The sequence below is a fragment of the Leptonychotes weddellii genome, chromosome 14 (assembly GCF_054177405.1).
Source record: "Leptonychotes weddellii isolate Sample4059 chromosome 14, ASM5417740v2, whole genome shotgun sequence".
NCBI lineage: Eukaryota > Metazoa > Chordata > Mammalia > Carnivora > Phocidae > Leptonychotes > Leptonychotes weddellii.
This window is the reverse complement of record NC_138382.1, coordinates 58,898,614-58,918,660: the sequence shown is the minus strand read 5'-3', so window position 1 is coordinate 58,918,660 and position 20,047 is coordinate 58,898,614. Positions and strand designations below refer to the sequence as shown.

The 20,047-nt window shown below is 41.0% G+C and overlaps 1 protein-coding gene across 2 annotated transcripts in view; it reads left to right on the top strand.

The window, feature by feature from the left end:
* The window catches only part of TMEM245 (transmembrane protein 245), a 99,236-nt gene that overhangs the window by 73,545 nt on the left and 5,644 nt on the right, over positions 1–20,047 (top strand). For both annotated transcript variants that reach the window (XM_081803360.1, XM_081803359.1), the window contains 3 exons: positions 3,970–4,070; positions 5,455–5,629; positions 8,070–8,264. In XM_081803360.1, coding sequence (XP_081659486.1) covers positions 3,970–4,070; positions 5,455–5,629; positions 8,070–8,264 — 471 coding nt within the window. The remainder of the gene's footprint in view (positions 1–3,969; positions 4,071–5,454; positions 5,630–8,069; positions 8,265–20,047) is intronic.

The following is a 20,047-nucleotide window of genomic DNA, read 5'->3' as shown; positions in this document are numbered from 1 at the left end:
AAAAGAAGGTAGCAGGAGGGGAAGAATGAAGCAGGGGAAATCGGAGGGGTAGACGAACCATGAGAGACGATGGACTCTGAGAAACAAACTGAGGGCTCTAGAGGGGAGGGGGGTGGGAGCATGGGTTAGCCTGGTGATGGGTATTGAGGAGGGCACGTTCTGCATGGAGCACTGGGTGTTATGCACAAACAATGAATCATGGAACACTACATCTAAAACTAATGATGTATGGGGATTAACATAACAATAAAAAAAAAGAAATAGAACTGTAATAGCTCCTTTATTGGGCACCCAGCATGCACTGGGTCAGTTAGGAGGGGATTTGGATGCATTGCCATTTAGCTTTTCGTGAGGTTGAATTGCTCTTTATGCCAGTATTCACCCTCATAATACCATAAGTATGAAATTTAGCCTCATACCTTTAAGAGATGTGGTGTAATATAGCAGGCAGTGACTTCTGGCTGATCGTCCATGGACTGTACGTTTTCTTTGAATTGAGAAATCAAAGGAATTGCTAGTGTTTCTTATAGAATTAAAACATACCACATGACCCAGCATCTCCATTTCTAGGTACATACTGAGAAGCAGTGAAAGCAAATGTCCATGCAAAGACTAGTGCTCGAATGTTCAGAGCAACATTATTCACAATAGCCCCAAACCAGAAACAGCCCAAATGGCCATCAGCTTGTGATTCGATAAACAAATTGTGGCATATCCAAATAATGGAATACTACTCCACAATTAAAGAGAAACAGACTGCTGATGATAATGTGAGTGAATCTGAAAATATGGTAGTAGGTTGAAGAAACCAAACACAAAAGCTATATAATCAAAATGTGAATGTCTTTGACACTACTGAACTGTACAGTTAAAAATGGTTAAATGGCAAATTTCTTGGTATGTATATTCTACCACAGTTTTTTAAAAAAGCTACATAATGTATGATTCTGTTCATACAAAATTCTGGAAAAGGCAAAACCATAGTGACCATAGTGACAGAGAACATACCTAGTTGTTGTCAGAGATCAGGGTTCAGGGAGGGGTAGACTCTCCTGGGGCATAACATTTTAGGGTGATAGAAATGTTCTACATCTTGGCTGCGGTGGTGGTTCTGCAGCTGTATACATTTGCCAAAACTTACTGAATTAATACACTTAAAGATGAGTTTTATTGTTTATAAATTCTAGTTCAGTAAAGCCGATAAAAAGGAAAAAATGGCTAGGAATTCTGTCTCCTAGTAAATTGTTAGGGGATTTGTCTTTCTGTTCTATAAAGCCTGTGTACTGGATCCTAAACAATAAGATCGAGGGGAATGCATTGCCTTTTCATCCCTCATTGGGTTATGTGAACATGTTTAGTAGCTGTAAACAGTATCTGATACGTTTAGGGTCCACAAAGGAAAGTTGTCTTAATGAGAATGTTATCAACAATCAGTATTCCCAGAGGTAGAGGAAGGAAGACTGTGTGCTGTTTCCTACAAGTGGTCCTTTTTGGATTGAGTTTTGCCTACTTGCCACCCATAGGGGTGATTCAGTTGAGATATTTCATTGCACCTTTGATATCAACTTCATTTTGGTGTAACAATTTTTGAATAACAGGTTGGTAAAACATTTTGAATAACATAAGGTTGGTGAAAATATCTGTATCTTTTCTCATTGATCTTCCCAGTTCTGGTCAAATACTTTACCTTTTTAAAAAATTTTATTTTATTTTTTATTTTTTTAAAGATTTTATTTATTTACTTGAGAGAGAGAGAGGAGATATAGCTAGAGAGAGCACGAGCGGGGAAGAGAGGGGGAAGCAGGATCCCCGCGAGCAGGAAGCCCGATGCGGGGCTTGATCCCAGGACTCTGGGATGATGACCTGAGGCGAAGGCAGATGCTTAACTGACTGAGCCACCCAGGTGCCCCTGTGCTTTTTTTTTTTTTTTAAGACCTTATTCTTATTAATCTCCCTGGGGTATTTGACCTTAATATCATCCCCTTTTTCTCAAAAGCTGCTCTCTCCTTTGGTCTCTGGGAATACTGCACTCTAGTGATTGTCTCCCAACTGCAGGTGTGATTTCATTCTCTCTTTGGCTGGTGTATCTCTGTCCTTAGGTCCCCTGTGGGAACACAGCCAGTTGCCCCATTTTCTCTGGGTTTGTCCCTGGAGTATCTTATCCTTTCCTGTGATTAATCTCTTCTGGCACATCTCAAAGCTCTTGTCCCAAGTTCTCCATCAACTTTGTCTTTTACTTCCAGCTACCTCCAGGGTTCACCATCCTTATTTCTTTCTTTTCTTTTCTTTTTTTTTTTAAGATTTATTTGCGAGAGAGAGAATGAGAGACAGAGCATGAGAGGGAGGAGGGTCATAGGGAGAAGCAGACTCCCTGCTGATCAGGGAGCCCGATGTGGGACTCGATCCCGGGACTCCGGGATCATGACCTGAGCCGAAGGCAGTCGCTTAACCAACTGAGCCACCCAGGCGCCCCAACCATCCTTATTTCTTACCATTGCCCAAACTAAATATATTCCCCTTTCTTCCATGTCCTCTCTCATTTGGGGCTTTTCCATGCCCTTGAGACACTGCTGTTCTTTTCCCCTCAGGTTGAAAACCTGAAGCTCGGCTATTTTCCCTTTTTCCCCCATCTCCTCTATTTATTTACTGTTTGGATATTTTCTGTTTCCTCTGGGCTCTCTCCCTTCCTTTCAGCCTTTTTGATACCACTTTAATCTGTATCTTTATTGTCAGAGGTCACATGGCAATTCCACATTCTCGAGTGAAAGCTGCTGGTCAGCATGACAAAGGAGGTTTGACAATTTGGGGAGCCCTGTGTCACCGAGTCCATGTGTCAGAACCCTAGTAAATGACCGAATCTCTAGGTTCTGGAGCTTGACTTTGCTCTTACAGTCTATCTCTCGGGATGCTTTGGAAAAGTACGGTGTTTCCTTTTGTGTGTCCAGTGTCCCCTTTGCTGCCACAGCCTCTGATTTTTTAATGACAGCTTTTCCTTCCCTCATGAGTATATGCCCATGCTTCCCCTGTGCCCCACAGAATCCTGGGTTTTGTAATTTTGTGATACCTTTGGGATAACTTAAGGTTTGCTGCCTTTGTGCTCTCTTTGAGCAGTTACTAATTTCTCCTCCTGACACAATAGTGCCTTAATCTTCCAACTGAAAACCAAAGCTGAAGCACCTGACGTTGCAGATTTTCATGTACTTCATTCCTATTAATCACCAGTTATGTGGGTCTGTTTTTATCCCTTTTGTATTTTCCTCTCTGCTTTTACTTGGGAGGTAATAAGATTTTTTTTTCCCATAAATTCTCTCCAAATGACTTGCATTTTTTGACAACATTTGTAGAAGTGTCTTTGTAGGCTTGGTTGCAGAGTTGAAGGAACACGGGAAAATTTTGTAAATAAGACTCATGAAGTGCAAGTTATATTATCCTGCACTTGTTCTTCCCAAAGAGGAGAGCTGGCCACAGCCTATATTTCTTTTCTTTTTTTTTTAAGATTTTATTTATTTATTTGACACACAGAGAGATAGAGAACACTAGCAGGGGGGAGCAGCAGGCAGAGGGAGAGGGAGAAGCAGGCTCCCCGCCGAGCAGGGAGCCCGATGTAGGGCTCGATCCCAGGACCCTGGGATCATGACCTGAGCCAAAGGCAGACGCTTAACTGACTGAGCCACCCAGGCGTCCCTCACAGCCTGTATTTCTTAAAATTTAACTGCATCCTCAGAAATAAGATGGTCATGCTTAATTTTTTTTTCCATTTATTTTGGCGGTGAAAGATGTGCTTCAGAAGTGAAAAGTTGATGAGTTATTTCAGTGAATAGGCTATTTTAAGGTGTTATATTTCAGTTATTTTTTTCATCAGAGAAATTTAGTTAAACATGAAGCCAGAGGCCTGGAAATATTGATTTTTCTGAATCACAATGTGATGCTGTGTTTATTTACTTTCCCTTTTATCTTTGGGCATTCTAGAGGAGTGTTTGATGCTTCCCTCAAAATGGCTGGCTTCTACGGATTGTACACATGGCTGACTCATACCGTATTTGGCATCAATATTGTCTTCATACCATCAGGTAACAGTAGTATCATAACTTCCACTGTCCGCTGTTTAAGGAAAAGTAAGCCATTTTCTGTACATTGGGAAATATCATCTTCCTCAAGCTTAAAATACTAAATTTTAGAGATCTAATCTAGTCCAGAATAGGAGCAGAAGTATGATTTGTAATGTGTATTTATGCTGTATTTCCAGTAGCTTGAACGATAACCCAGCACATAGAAAGCAGTGCATAAGTATTTGTTAAATGAGTGAATGTCCTAGCACTTAGCACAACACCTAGTATGTATGTACTTGGCACTCAGTAAATGTTTGAGTTGAACTGATTGGCAGGGAGCAATGAGTTGGTCAAATAGCTTTGTCCCCTGAAGGATACTGTCCCAGGGGCAAGATGAATGAGCTGTCTCCAAACCCCGTAGGGTCAATTCCATATGCTCATTCCATAAGCACCAGAATGGTTCAAAACCACCCTTTACTTTTTCCTCTACATTATTTCTGCTCCTCTTCTTCCACTTTTCCTTCCTTTATTTCTGTGGTTGCTTGACTTCCCGGATATATTTGCCTTCCACATTTACCCTCTACCACCATTTTTTCCCCTTTTGGTCCACACTCCCTTTCTTCCTTACATTCCCAAGTTCATTCATGTTCTTTCCTACTTCGCTGTCCACTAAGCCACCCTCTGATGTGCGAGCAGCCTGAGAACACATGGTGGTCGTTGTTTCATAACGACCTTGTGAAGCAGGCAGGGTCGGTGGGGTTCCTGTCGTAGAGATGAGAAACCACACGTTTTCCAAGGTCACATACCTGGCAGGACCAGAACTAGATACACGTCTGCTTGACTCTTAGTCTGGAGGGGAGCCAGAGGAGAGAGCAAACACGCTGCTGTGGAAGGGGATGAGCTTGAAGTGAGTCCTTTGGCGATTAGGGCTTTTGGTTTTGTTTTTGTTTAAACTACATTTCATTTTTATTAGAAAGAAACAAGGTGAAGGATATACATTCATCTCTGAGGTTTAGAAACTAACTTCTAATTTGGCTTTGGACTCAGTATAAATTTGACCAATGCTTTACTGTTGCATTATAGGGTTGTATATTAATTAACTAACCCTTGATTCAAAATAACAACTGCGGGACACTAGAATTTTGTTGCTTAAGAAGAGATTCATGAAAAGAAAAAGAGATTCATGAAGTAGACACATACTTTAGAAAGATTTTCAGCATCAGCTTTTGAGATATATATCAGACCTTCATTTCACTAACAAATTCAGTTAAACGGGGCGTTATCATGCACTGAGTTTGTGTTTAACTTGTTTTGGTGTAATTGTTTAAGTAGGAGGAGCTAGTGCTTAGGTTCTGCTGTTTTGTTATTGTATGGTGATGTTAAGTTGCTTTTCTTTTAATCTTAGCTTTAGCAGCAATCCTGGGAGCAGTACCATTTCTGGGGACATACTGGGCAGCAGTACCTGCAGTTCTAGACCTGTGGCTTACACAAGGCTTAGGGTGCAAAGCCATCTTACTGTTGGTTTTTCATCTCTTGCCAACATACTTTGTAGATACTGCCATCTATTCGGATATATCAGGGTAAGTATCCACAGAACTTCTCAAGTTGCTGGTGAATCATATCCAGGGATTTATGTGGCCTTGTTAAAGAAAGGTTGTTTTGTTTTGTTTTCCCTTTTGGGGATGGGAAAAGGGACAGATGGTAGGATTTTTCAGTGAAGTAGTCTTTTGTGGTCCCACTGATACAATCAGGTTTTAATGTAATATAATTAATACTGTTTGCAAGGTATGCTATTTTGTTGTCTAAGTATTTACAATATATGAGACTCTGTGTTAACACAAAATTGTGAATAATCTTCTGTTTTAGTGATATTTAAGCTAGGAAAGAAGTATTATTAGATGTACCTAAAACATTTAAAGTACAGAAATGAGTTAGTGGTTATATTTAGAACTTCTTTGCTTTTGGAGAAAAACATTTAGTTGTAGGTCTGAGGTTTTCCATGTGAAATCAAATCTCATCAAGTTAATGTCTGATAAGCAGAGAGCTCTCTTTACTTAAGATATTATAGTATGGGTCTAGGATGAGTACAGGTTAAATTGAAGACAGAATCCAAGCTTTGGCTATGTAATATAATAAATACCTGTTTTTTAGATTTTGGTATCTCTTAGAAATTGCATCAAGTAAATCAAGCCCATTCTTATTTAGTCACATATCCAGATTCACATTGCTTATTAGAATCTAGGATGTAACCAAATGCTGAATTTTCATCAGTTACTCAAGTTCAGAATATGCCTACTGAAACTGTCATAATAGTTAATATAGTAAAATTCACCATCACAGTAAGTGTAGACAAGGGCTCAGTTCATAGAAAGAGTACCCTTCAGTTAATTTGAGAATATACAGGGACAAATTATATGCCACCTTGTTTTCTCTCTAGTAAGTTGAAGTAGAAAACAAATGATATATAACTACTTTGACGTCCCAAAGTTCCAGAGCAGAAAGAAACAAGCAACTCCATACACAAGCCTTAGGGAAACTTTTATGTCTAAAACTTGAGAGAGAAAATTAAAGACAAAAGGAGAACATCAGAACGTGGTTAACTAGTGCTTAACAGTTGAAATTTAAATAGAGTAGTTATATGATTTATCGTTAAATGTTTTCATTTCTCTAAACTTTAAATTTTTTATTGAAGTTTCTAGCTAGAATTTAAGATTTTTATGTGATTTTATCTTAATAATAAAATACTACCTTATTTAGCCAGCATTAGGAAATGAAAGAGTTTGTGTAAATTGTTTTATTTTTTAATAAATGAAGCCTTTATTTAAAAGCTTCCACACTTTTTTTAAGCTTTAAGCATTTTTTTTTTTAAAGATTTTATTTATTTATTTGACAGAGAGACAGAAACAGTGAGGGAGGGAACACAAGCAGGGGGAGTGGGAGAGGGAGAAGCAGGCTTCCCGCGGAGCAGGGGACCTGATGCGGGGCTCGATCCCAGGACCCTGAGATCATGACCTGAGCCGAAGGCAGACGCTTAATGACTGAGCCACCCAGGCTCCCCAGCTTTAAGCATTTTTGATAGGAAATTTTTAGAAGTATATTTTTAGGGAAAAAGCTTACTTACATAGCATACATATGTGGAATACTGCCCTAAATTTTTTTTTTTTTTTAGAGTGAGGAAGATAGATTATGAATATAGTGTATTAGTTTCCTAAAGACTACCTCACCTTAAATCTTACTTATTGAACTGTAACATAGTACAGAACATTATTCCAGAGTTATTTGCCCCACAGTAAATTGTTCCAGTCACCTGTGTTTGAAAACTAGAAATAGAACATACCGTCTTTCCCAGTCCCTCTTATGTTAGTGGTCATTTGTTATTGTTATCACTGTGCGGTGCTGCTGTAACCTCTTACTGTATTCGGGTTATGTAAGTGATCCTGTGATAAGCTGGAGGACAATTATGACTCTTGTGAGATAGAAATCTTGGGCTTTGTGACGGATAGTTTCTTCATGAGGCCCTTTATCATTACCCGTGTTTAAAAACTATTTTACGATGTTGCCACAAGTCTAACCTATGAATAATGTGGATGCTATTGTATTGCTTTATAAAAAGCGTAATTATTTGAATTATATGTAAATTGTGCCCATTTAACTATTCTTGTTGGAAGTAAACTTAACATGTGACTTTTGTAACCACTCCTCAGCCAACACTAACCTAGGTCAGGCATCCATGTAATGGGTGTAGGATATCTGCTAACAGTCTGACTTCACTCCCTCCATCGATGGACCTTATAAAAAGGCAGATGTTGTATGTGTTACATAGGTAAGAAAATTCTTGCATCTCAGTATTATTACAACCAACGTTGTTATCTGCACTGAAGTAATCTAAAGAAAGCTGGTCATGCAATCAAAGGCCTGGTGTGTTAGGAATGAACATAGTGTTAGAGATGTGTTTCAGATTTACTCCAAGGTTTATGTTTGTTAAAAGCCATGAGCTAATCTGTATGCTCTTTCTTCCAGAGGTGGGCATCCTTACTTGACAGGCTTGGCAGTGGCTGGCGGGGCTTACTACTTGGGCCTGGAAGGAGCAATCATTGGGCCCATACTTCTCTGCATACTCGTGGTCGCTTCTAATATCTATAGTGCCATGCTAGTGAGTCCCACGAATTCAGTGCCCACGCCAAACCAGACCCCGTGGCCTGCTCAGACTCAGCGGTGAGTTAAAGTAGAATGACCATGAACTCTGTGTGTGAAATTGAACTATCCCATGATTTATTTTTTTACATGAATGGTCTGTCAGGATACAGGTATTTCAGTGCACACGCTCTGCTAAAGATTGTAGAAGACTCTAAGTAGAAAACATTTGTTTGTAGACGTTTGGGTTTCAGATACCAGGAAATTTTAAAAACTAAATTGGGACAGAATTGTTCATGTCATGAAAGACCAAAATAAAAAAAAAAACATTTAAAAAACACTTGGGGACATGGTGTACCAGATTAAAGGGGGGGTGGTCAGGGAACAGGACAATCAAATGCAGTGCAGGCATCAGTGGACGGTCCTGGATTAGGGGTGGGGAGAATCGATAAAGAACATTTATAGAACAGTTGGAGAAATCTGAATATGGGCTATGTATTAAATAGTATTTTTATATCAGTGTTAAATTTCCTAGGCATGATAATGATACCTTAGTTGTATAGCAGAATATCCTTTAGGGGTAAGATGTCAAGATGTCTGCAACTTATTTTCTTTTTCTTTTCTTTTTTTTTTTTTAAAGATTTTATTTATTTATTTGAGAAAGAGAGAATGAGAGACAGAGAGCATGAGAGGGAGGAGGGTCAGAGGGAGAAGCAGACTCCCTGCCGAGCAGGGAGCCCGATGCGGGACTTGATCCCAGGACTCCAGGATCATGACCTGAGCTGAAGGCAGTTGCTTAACCAACTGAGCCACCCAGGTGCCCCTGCAACTTATTTTCAAATAGTTTAGCCAAAACTAATAGAGGGGGAAGTGACAATAGCAACATACTAACAATTGTTGAGTCTAGATGAATGACATATGGTTAATTGCACTAGTCTTTCAATTTTTCTGTAGCTTTATAAAGCTGTAAAAAGTTGGGAAAAAATTTTGAGTATGCTAGTATGGAGTTATAACTTATTTTGCAAGTACAGACAGACAATTCATAATTGCTGTCATCTGCTGTCACCAACAGTTCATAAATTAAATTATAATGTAATATGAATTATAATTAAAAAGTTTTCCCTGATTGTGTCAAAATTTTACAAAGCTTTTTATTGAGGTTTATCTTCCATGGGCTGAGATGCACATCTTAAATATACAACAGATGGATTTTTTCAATACATATACCTATGTAAGCATCCCCTGTATTAAGGTATAGAGTATTTCCATTACTCTAGAAAGCTTCCCCATACACCTTCTCAGTCAGACCCCTTCTCTGCTAATAATCTGACCACTGTCACCTTAGATTGGCTTTGCCTGTTTTTGAACTTCACTTAACAGGAATCCTATATAGTAAGTACTCCTGAGTCAGGCTCTTCTGCTCAGCATTGTCTGTGGCCTCAGCCACATTGTTGCATGGACCAGTCATCCTTTTCTCATGCTGCCTAGTATTCCAGTGCATGAGGATACCACAGTTTATTCATTGCCGTGTTGATGGACATTTGTGTACTTGCCAGTTTATTTTTTTTTTTAAAGATTTTATTTATCTAAGAGAGAGAGAGCACAAGCAGGGGGCAGGGCAGAGGGAGAGGGAGAAGCAGGTTCCTCGTTGAGCAGGGAGCCAGTGCGGTACTCCATTCCCACACCTGGGATCATGACCTAAGCCAGAGGCAGACGCTTAACCGCCTGAGCCACCCAGGCGCCCCCTACTGGCCAGTTTCTTGTACTACATGTCTTCTGTGGACGGGAGTATTTAGTTTGAGTATATACCAAGAAGTGGGATGGCTGGGTATACATCAGGTTTAACTTCAGTGGATACTACTTGTTAAACAGTTTTTCTTCATGATTGTACCAGAAATCACATGTTAACAACAGAAAAGTAAGATGGACTGTTAAGAATGAAAAAGTAAGAAGTCTCAGAATGAAGAATTTTAACTTTTCAGAGACTATACTACATTGTCCTTATTATTCTCCACTGGAAAATAATTTTTCCTGCCATTGGGTCTTCTAGTGTAATCAAGGAGTCATTAACGAGTTGATTCTGAAAATGTATTTACTGAAACTATTTTATGTTTTTCTTTAAAATTCTTTAGAGGGGCGCCTGGGTGGCTCAGTCGTTAGGGCGTCTGCCTTCGGTTCAGGTCATGATCCTAGGGTCCTGGGATCAAGCCCTGCATCAGGCTCCCTGCTCCGCGGGAAGCCTGCTTCTCTCTCCCACTGCCCCTGCCTGTGTTCCCTCTCTCGCTCTGTCTCTCTCTGTCAAATAAGTAAAATCTAAAAAAAATAAAATAAAATTCTTTAGAAACATGTTTCTGCTTATTTTGTGTAAATGTTGTACTTTGTGAAGAAAGACATGGTCCTTTAACTCAGAACAAGTCGAATACGGTTTCTGAGTTAGACCCACTTGGTTAGAGGGCCATTTTAGCTAATGCAAGGCACTTAACTTGATGGCAGGGAAAAATGCGTTTCCTTAAAAAGAATAAAAGGAGAGGCACTTATGTAGCTTTAACAAAAGCTTCACCATTTTGAAGGTGGTGACCCTATGATTTCTGCCTTTACCCCTTAAAGGCAGATATGTGCGTACCTGAGAAACCAATGAACAGTTACTTGAAAGCAATAAAGAGCACTTGATAACTGGATACCCTACTCCTTGGGGATCCATACAAGAAACCAAAAGAAAATTGGTTGATCAATATTTTGCTGTTACTTTAGAAAAAAACTTTTAATGATTCCAAGTTAGTAAAGCAGGAATTGGTTTTTAACTAATATAAATTCTTCCAGAGGCAAATGACCCTTTCCCCCTTCTCTGAAGGGGGAACTAACATTCTCTGAAGGTAGAATATTATTAATTAGGTGGCAGGGGAGCTAGAAAATTTAATGTGAGGGCTTTTATAGTCTTCATCTTTTTTTTTTCTTTAGAAGTTGTGTATGCATGTATTTGAAAGGGTCAAAAATTTCTACAAAGCTTATTGTGAAAACTATCCTTTGCTTTCCCCTTGTCTTTCCTTTTCTGCTCTGAGAGGAGCCACTTTTTTTTTTTTTTTTTTTTTTTGAGAGAGAGAAAGAGCATGGGGTGGGGGGTGAGGAGCAGAGGGAGAAGCAGACTCCCTGCTAAGCGTGGAGCCTGACGTGGGGCTTGATCCCAGGACCCTGGGATATGACCTGAGCCAAAGGCAGCTGCTTAACCAACTGAGCCACCCAGGTGCCCCTGAGAGGAACCACTTTTTGACTCTAATTTGACTTTTACCTCCATTTCTTGAAATAGCATGTTTATTCCTTGATTTTTTTTTTTTCCCATGAATAGGCATTATCTGTTTACTTCCCAGTTGGAAGGTGAGAAATTAGCTCTTTCCTACCCACCTCCCATTATTGAACTGTGATATCGGTTAGATCAGTATTTGGCACTTACATTATTATGACTCTGTAAATTATATTCCTATTTGAGCCTTCTTATATATTGTGTCTGTATTTCCTTACTTTATACAGCTTTTTGCTTTCCTTTGAGTTATAAAGATACTGTGTTTTGTTGTATGTGAGTACTTACAATTAGCCTCAAGCTATGCACCAGGTGTTCACATCTCCTCTTGCTCAGTATGCTCAGTTTTATCAACTGAGCATATCTTCCTGATGAAGTCTCTGCTAGAGTCTATTGATCTGCTCCAGTGGATGCTGGCTGCCCTTTCCCCCGCTATTCAGCTGTCATTCCTTCAGCTCTCCCCTGTGTTGGAATTCTCACTCCCCATATCATTTTCTTTCTTGATTTATTCCCTTTTTGTTGGAGCACAATCTCCTATAGAGTTTTGGGAAAGAATGCATGGGGAGTGAATTTTGGGAGGATGATGCATGTCTGAAGAGGTTTTTCCTAAAGTCATACTTAATCAATAGCTTGCCTGGGTAGAGAATTTTTTTTCTAAGATTTTATTTATTTGAGAGAGAGAGAGAGCGTGCGCATGAGCAGGAGAAGGGGCAGAGAGAGAGGGAGAAGCCGACTCCCCGCTGAGCAAGGAGCCTGACAAGGAGCTTGATCCTAGGACCGGGATCAAGACCTGAGCCAAAGGCAGATACTTACTGACTGAGCCACCCAGGCGCCCCTGGGTAGAGAATTTTATGTGTGAAAATTTTTACCTTTAGACTTTCTTTATTTCCTCATTCTCTTCTTGTTTCCATGCTTGTTAAAAGTCTGAAGTCGTTCTGATTCCTGAACGTTTCCTTAAAAACGTTCCTGATACTTGATAAGACCTTTAAAACTGGAAACTTATATTCTGCAGTTCTAAAATTTTTCTTGAATTATTTCATTTTTATGATTTCCTTCTCATCCTTTCAGAAACTTAGTTTGATGTTGAGTCTCATACCCTGGTCATCTTATTTTCTTATCTCTGCTGTTTTTCCATTTCTGATTTTTTGCCTCCATTTTCTGGGTGAATTTTTCAATTTTATTTTCCAAACCTTCCACAGAGATTTTCATTTTTACCACATTTTTTTTTCAGTCCTGTTTATCAAGGTGTTATTTACATAAATAAAATCTATACTTTTTTTTTTTTTTAAAGATTTTATTTATTTATTTGAGAGAGAGAATGAGGTAGAGCATGAGAGGGGGGAGGGTCGAGGGAGAAGCAGACTCCCTGCCAAGCAGGGAGCCCGATGCGGGACTTGATCCCGGGACTCCAGGATCATGACCGGAGCCGAAGGCAGTTGCTTAACCAACTGAGCCACCCAGGCGCCCTAAAATCTACCTTTAAAAAAAAATAAAATCTACCTTTTTAGCATTCAGGAAGTTACTAGTTTTCTGTGATGCATAACAAATTAGCTCTGGCTTAATGGCTTTCAGACAACATGCATTTATTCTGTCCAAGTTTCCGTGGGCCGGGAGTCCAGGCACCATGTAGCTGGATCTTCTGGCTTTGGTTCTGACAAGGCTGCAGTCAAGGTGTCAGCTGGAGCTGGGGTTTCCTCTGCGGCTTGGGTTCTAAGCTTGCTGTGTGTTGGCAGGATTCATTTTCCTGCAGTTGTGGAACTGAGGCTGACAGCTGGAGGTGGCCCCTCTCCGTAGGCAGTTTCGTATCATGGCTGTTGGCTTCTTAGGGCCAGCAGAAGAGCAGTTTTCTGACTTCGGTTTCTGACCACTCAGACCCCTTTTTAAAGGGCTTGCCTGACTAGGCTCAGTCTACCCAGTATGCTCTCCTTTTGATTAATTTAAAGTCAACTGATTAGGGGCCTTAATTACATCTGCAGAATCCCTTCACCTTTGCCATATTTTTTTTTTTTTTTATTTTTTTATTTTTTTATTTTTTTTTATTTTTTTTTTTTTATTTTTTTTTAAAGATTTTATTTATTTTTTTGACAGAGAGAGACACAGCGAGAGCAGGAACACAAGCAGGGGGAGGAGCAGGCTTCCCGCAGAGCAGGGAGCCCGATGTGGGACTCGATCCCAGGATCCTGGGATCATGACCTGAGCCGAAGGCAGACGCTTAACGACTGAGCCACCCAGGCGCCCTCACCTTTGCCATATTAACACAACATAATCACAGTATCATTTATCATATATATTTGGCTGCTGGTTCCTATTAAGAGTGAGACATTCACTCAGGAGCTCTGGGTGGGTTATTGTGTGTGTTACCATGATAGAATCTGGCAGAGCCATTGTCTTGTGCAATCCTTGGTGTCAACATTTTTTGGTTCCCCATTTGGACTAGTAAAACCCTCTGAGAAAGATCTTAATAATCTCCTGCCTAGAGGTTGGTGGCCCAGGGGCCGGCATTCTGGGAGCCAAGAGAGGGAAAGGGACAGACGGTGTTTAAGATGTGAGTATTCATGCAATCTCCCGGTGTCAGTGTGTACCCCCATCCTCATCTCTGCCTCTTGTCCCCTACTCCAGAGACTTTTTGTTTTACCTTCTCTCCTGGGGAAAAAAACTCTTTAATTTTCTGCCGATGACAGGGGCAATTCCTTGGCCAGGTGGAGGTGGGCGGGGTTATTGAGCAGTGGAGTCATACTGCTTTTTAAGTAGATTTTAAAGCAGTCCTTCGGCATTTAGCACCACCTTCACCCCGATTCCAGAGTTTACTTGCTGTCACCAGTTCCTGAGCCCTCATGGGGATTTTACTGAAGAAATCAAATTGTTTGCTGGCGTTTTCCACTACCGGCCTAGGATCAGCTTTTTAGGGTATGCTGGGTCAGAGCAGTTGTCCCATCTGCCTTCCACCTTCTAGAAGTTTATGGCTCTTACCTCTTACATTCTCTCTCCCTGCCTTCCTTTTCAAGTAAGTGTATGCCTTCAAAAAAATACTTTCACTGGCATTTTATTTTATTTTATTTATTTTTTATTTTTATTTTTTTTAAAGATTTTATTTATTTGAGAGAGAGAGAATGAGAGAGAGAGAACACATGAGAGGGGATAGGGTCAGAGGACGAAGCAGACTCCCTCCCGAGCAGGGAGCCCGATGCGGGACTCGATCCCGGGACTCCAGGATCATGACCTGAGCCGAAGGCAGTCGCTTAACCAACTGAGCCACCCAGGTGCCCTTTCACTGGCATTTTAATGAGGTTTTGAAAGGGCTTGAAGGAAGCGTGTGCTCAGTACCTCACCCTTCAGTGGGAAGTCTGAACAAACACAACCTCTGGGGACGTTTATTGGGGTGAAGTTCTGTGATAAAACTTTACGTGTGTTATTTTATTTGATCTGTCCAGTGTTTGCATATAGGTTAGGAATTGGAGGCTTCCATGTTTTATAGATGAGGGACTCAAGGCTTAGAGAGGTTCCCTTGCCCATAGCCACCCAGCTAAAAAGCAGGAGAACCGGTGCGTTTCAACTAACGATCTTTCTTTTCCTTCTTGAGCCATCCTCTTCCCTTCCACAAGAGCAAACGTCGTCCTGTTACACTCAGGGAACGTTACGCTCCACTTCTGTGGGCCAGTTTGTGGTCATCCTTACTACTCCCCACCTCCTTGTTCACCGCCCTCACCAAGTGCTGTCCGTTTGTCTCAGCATCTCTGAATCTTCTTCCTCTGAATCTCCAGTGCCACGCCCCTGGTCTGAGCTGGGCCCAGCTGCTGCATTTCTCACCTGGACTGCTATGGTCATCTTAGTCTTCTAACATCTCCCACCCTCCGCTTGTACAGTTCTCTCGTCCCTTCTCTGCACTGCAGCTGACATGTTCTCTTCAAAATGCAGGCATATCTGATCGTGACCCTGGCTGACCAAAAATGGCCTCCCGTTGGTTTTAGGAGGGAGATCAAAATCCTTGACATGGTTGCAAGACCCTACCTGATCTGATCCTGAACCCTTTCCTCTTGCTGTCTGAGCTGCTGCCATACAGGCTTTTTCTCGGGGCCTCAGACACACCAGGCTTGCTGCAGTGTGATAGTAGAGGGTGGATGGTTGTGTTTTGTTAGGCGGACATACCTTCTATATGCAGGCGCAGGCACTGTTAGCTACAAGTACACATTTGCAAGACTGTTTCTGTGAACCACCACCTACAGGAAAAACGAAGGAGGGAGGACCCCCTGCTCTGATTATCACTGTTGATAATGCTGTTTGCAGTATTTGATGGGGGTGAATGTCGTGGACACACCACAGCGTAAGGCTCCCAACTATTTTGGCCTTGATTCAGTAACCCGAGTGTATCACTTCCTCTGTTCTGTTTCAACGCTGGGGCTGTCTGGGAGGTGTGGGGAAGGGCAGAGACTCTCCTGTAGTCATGTATCTTAGAGTACTTTCTTGATTTTTGGACAGGATATTCAGACTTGATTTGATGTATTTATCTCACTTTTCCCCAAAATTGAGCAGCAATCTCTGAATATTAAAGGTCAGCAAAACCTGCAAGGAGCAAGGAGCAACGTAGCCCAGCGACTCCTCCAGGAATGTTGTTCTCTGTATTAAGGTTTTCCCCTGCCCTCTGTCACATCTTGACGGTACCGAGAGCGACAACTGGAATGTGGTTCTTTAGGAACTCAGCTTGCTCTTTCACTAGGAGGAGTTATCAGGAGCTCACTTCTGTTTTTAAGAAGCATTCTTTTAACCAGACTTTGAATATCTTTTATAATTTAATACCCAAAGTTAAATCAAAAGTGAGTGTTCTGTTACAAAAGAAATTGTTTAGTAATTAACCTAAGGTTTCACACATCCAGCTTTATAGAGCAAGAAGTTATTTTTTTTTTCTCTGTCTTTGCAAAATGAGATAGGAAGGTGTTCTCCAAAAAACCTCACCACTGCTGCAGACCTTTATATTAACCTTCAGAATTTCGGCTGGAGTGCACTCCCCGTTTGGCCAGTTTGGACTAATGAGGGAGAAGAGAGAGGGCTGGAGGTGGGAAGTTTAAGTTGGCCCATCAGACTTCATGCCTACTTTCTGTCTACATCTACAGACTCCTCTCTCTCTGTCTCTCTCTTTCTCTCTCTCTCTGCTGCCTGCCTTGTGTTTTATTTTCTAGCCATATTGAACTTGTTTTAGTTCCCTGAAGTCATTGTCATCTTTGCACATGTTTTCCCTCTTTATAAAGAACACCGCACCGTTTCTAGGCAAGGCTGGTACTGTGGCCTGTCCTCAAAGGACTCTTCTTACGAGAAGCATTGCCAAAACTCTCTGGGCTAGGTGAGATGTGCCTGCCGTGTGGTCCCCCGCACCACAGCATCTTCCACTTACCTGTTGGAGCTTAATACACATTATAACTATGTCGTTTTAATTAATCATCTTTCCCAGTAGTTGGTAAGCTTTCTGAAAGTAGGACTAGGTCTCATCTGTTTACTACTCTTTTACCATTCCTAGCATGGTGTCCAGCACATAAAAAATGCTCAGTGAACATTTGATGAATTAATAGATTAGTGAAACCAAGAACAGTTCAGATAAAAAGATTTTTGCAATATCACCTTGAGGCTGACAAAAGAGGATGGGACATAGTAAGCCCCAGCCTTAGTGCTATATTCCGGATTTGTCGGAAAGTAAGGGATGTGCCTAATAGTGATGCCATGTGCTCTGTCACAAGATTGTGCACCAGTGTGCGAGGTGAGGGTTTGGAAATACACACTCAGCTATGCCAAGCCAACTATGTTAATTTAGTCAGGTAAAGCTTTTTATTTTTAAATGTCCAACGTTTATTCTGTATCTTTAGGAGGCAAGGAGTCAACAGCTCTTGAGCTGTCAAATCATAAAAAGTTTAAACACTTACATAAACGAATTTTTAAAAATCTTACCGAAATCTTTTGGGGAGGAAAATTCAGAATTCAAGGAGCTGGGATTGTAAATGAGAAATCACACTGCACACTCCCCACTGCCATTAAAGGAACTGTAAAATGTTAATAGCAGTCTCTGTCCCTCCAACCACGTGTGGTCCTGTTCTGCTTTTCTTGCTCTTAAATGAGAAATTCTACCACTGTAGTTCTTAGCATATAATAATCCATATGGTTTGGAAAAGAATACTGTATTTATTTATTTTTAAAGAACACTGTATTTAGATGACTGAGGTAGGACATTTACCATTTCTAGACATACTGTCAATGCATTATTATCCCTTTGTTTCTTCCTATTCTAGAGAGGTCAGGATTTATGAACCCTGCTGATTTGTGAGCCCAGTGCTTCTCCATGAGGACGGAAATAAATTATTTCTGTATCACTAGGTTAGGGAGTCTGTTTTCCAGGAGATAGACATTTATTTAAGATCATTGTTACTTCTGGGGCACCAGGGCTGCTCAGTTGGTTGAGCAGCTGACTCTTGATTTCAACCCAGCTCGGGTCATGATCTTGGGTTCCTGGGATTGAGCCCCGTGTGGGGCTCTGAGCTCAGCGGAGAGTCTGCTTCAGCATTCTCTCCCTCTCCCTGTGCACGCAGTCACTCTCTCTAAAATAAATAAGTGAAAATCTTAAAAAAAAAAAAAAGATAAGCGTTACTTCTGTAGGCTTCACATGCACGCGCACGCGCGCGCACACACACGTACACCCTGCCATTGCCACTCTAAACATCTAGAGAAGATAGAATGTTGAGTTGGAAAATTGTTAGTAACTGTTTTCTTAGCTTGCTTCAGTTTGTTTTCCTTTTTTCTGGGTCCTTTTCTAGGCTTTCTTGGCCTGGGGGCAGAATTGAATAGTAGGTATGAATTTCAAGGTGACAGCTAAGCTTACTTGTCAACAGAAAGCAGTCACCAGGCCAACCACAGTCTTAATCTCATTTCATGCATCTTTGCCCTGAGGCAGAAATTTTCATTCATAATACAGAGGAACTGAACAGAGATTCAAACTTGCAGATATCTTAGAAATGTGAAAAGATGTCAAAGGGTGAATTTAGAAACCTAATGTGTATTGGGAAATGCTTTTTAATATTGGCAAATTTTTGGTTATTGGTTTTAAAGATTTTCCACGGCTTCCCACAGCTGGTAGCCAACTTTGCCTGTACACAAATGTAAGAACACAAATTTAGGTGAGAGTGTGAAAAATAGATACATAAATAGACACCTAGGGCAATGGTTCTGGGTGGGAGTTGTGAGTTTTGCTCCCCTCAGGAGATATTTGGCAATGTCTAGAGACATTCTGATTGTCACAACTCCAGCAGTTAGAGGCAGGGATACTGCTAAATATCTTACCATGCACAAAAACGTCGATGGTGCTGCTGTTGAGAAACCCTGATTTGATATACAGGTGGACAGTAACACATATAAAACCTGGGAGGATAGAAGTCTTCGTTTTGGGGGATTTCTTTCAGAATGTAAAATTACTTAAGGAAACAAAATTCATTCCAATTCTTTCTCCTATCAGCATATATTCAGCGTGGTGGGTTGGGCCATGTCACACGCATGCCCTTTCAAAGCCATAGCCAGGAAGCTTCTCCATTCTTCCGAGCTGTTCCTTTGGATGTAGGGCCGTGCTGGTGGAGGCAGGCGTCAGAGGTGCAGAGGCCAGGGCCCCCCGCCAGAGAGGCAGCCTTGAGATAGGGCAGTGTTCTTGAATGTAATCTCTTTTCTGTAACTTGATGCCTGTGCCCTCTTGATTCTGAAGTACTTCTGACGTTATGCTAAAGGGTTAGTCTTTCATTTGCCTCTGTTCCACCCAGCTGGCCCGCCTCGTAGTGTGACGCGAAAATTAAGAAGACAAAGGAAGAAGGCAGAAAGGGGTAAGACAGGTGGCGTGAGTGCACAGTTGCACCTGATGTACAGATTATTTGCTTTATGATGTTTTAGATGATTTGTACTTAATGACAACTTTTTGTCACCTTTTGTATCTACAGCTGAGTTTTCTGAATTTTTGGAGTACTTTCCTTATATTCCACTTTAGGTCTGTTTGTAATAAAAAAGTTGAGTCATCTGTGTACAGTAACCAACACTTGGTTATAGGTATGAAAATAAAATGGGCTTTATTTGACTGATAAAAAAAATTAAGAAGATACCACATAGTATAGTGACAGGGCTACAAGTTATAACTTGAAGATTTTAGAATTGTTTTGAAAAATGCAAACATTTTAAGCTTAACTGTTTTTCTGAGTTCCTAGTTGGTGATATTGCTGTGAAGGAGCAATGTAACTTCTGTCTGAAAGGGTAATATATGTGTGCTTTGTCTCTTTATCTTTTTTTTTTTTTTTTTAAGATTTTATTTTTTTGACAGAGAGAGACACAGCGAGAGAGGGAACACAAGCAGGGGGAGTGGGAGAGGGAGAAGCAGGCTTCCCGGAGAGCAGGGAGCCCGATGCGGGGCTCGATGTGGGGCTCGATCCCAGGATCCTGGGATCATGACCCGAGCCGAAGGCAGATGCCCAACTGACTGAGCCACTCAGGCGCCCCTGTCTATCATTTAAGATAGATTTGACTGTATATAAATAGAAAAAAAGCCCCCAAAACTAAA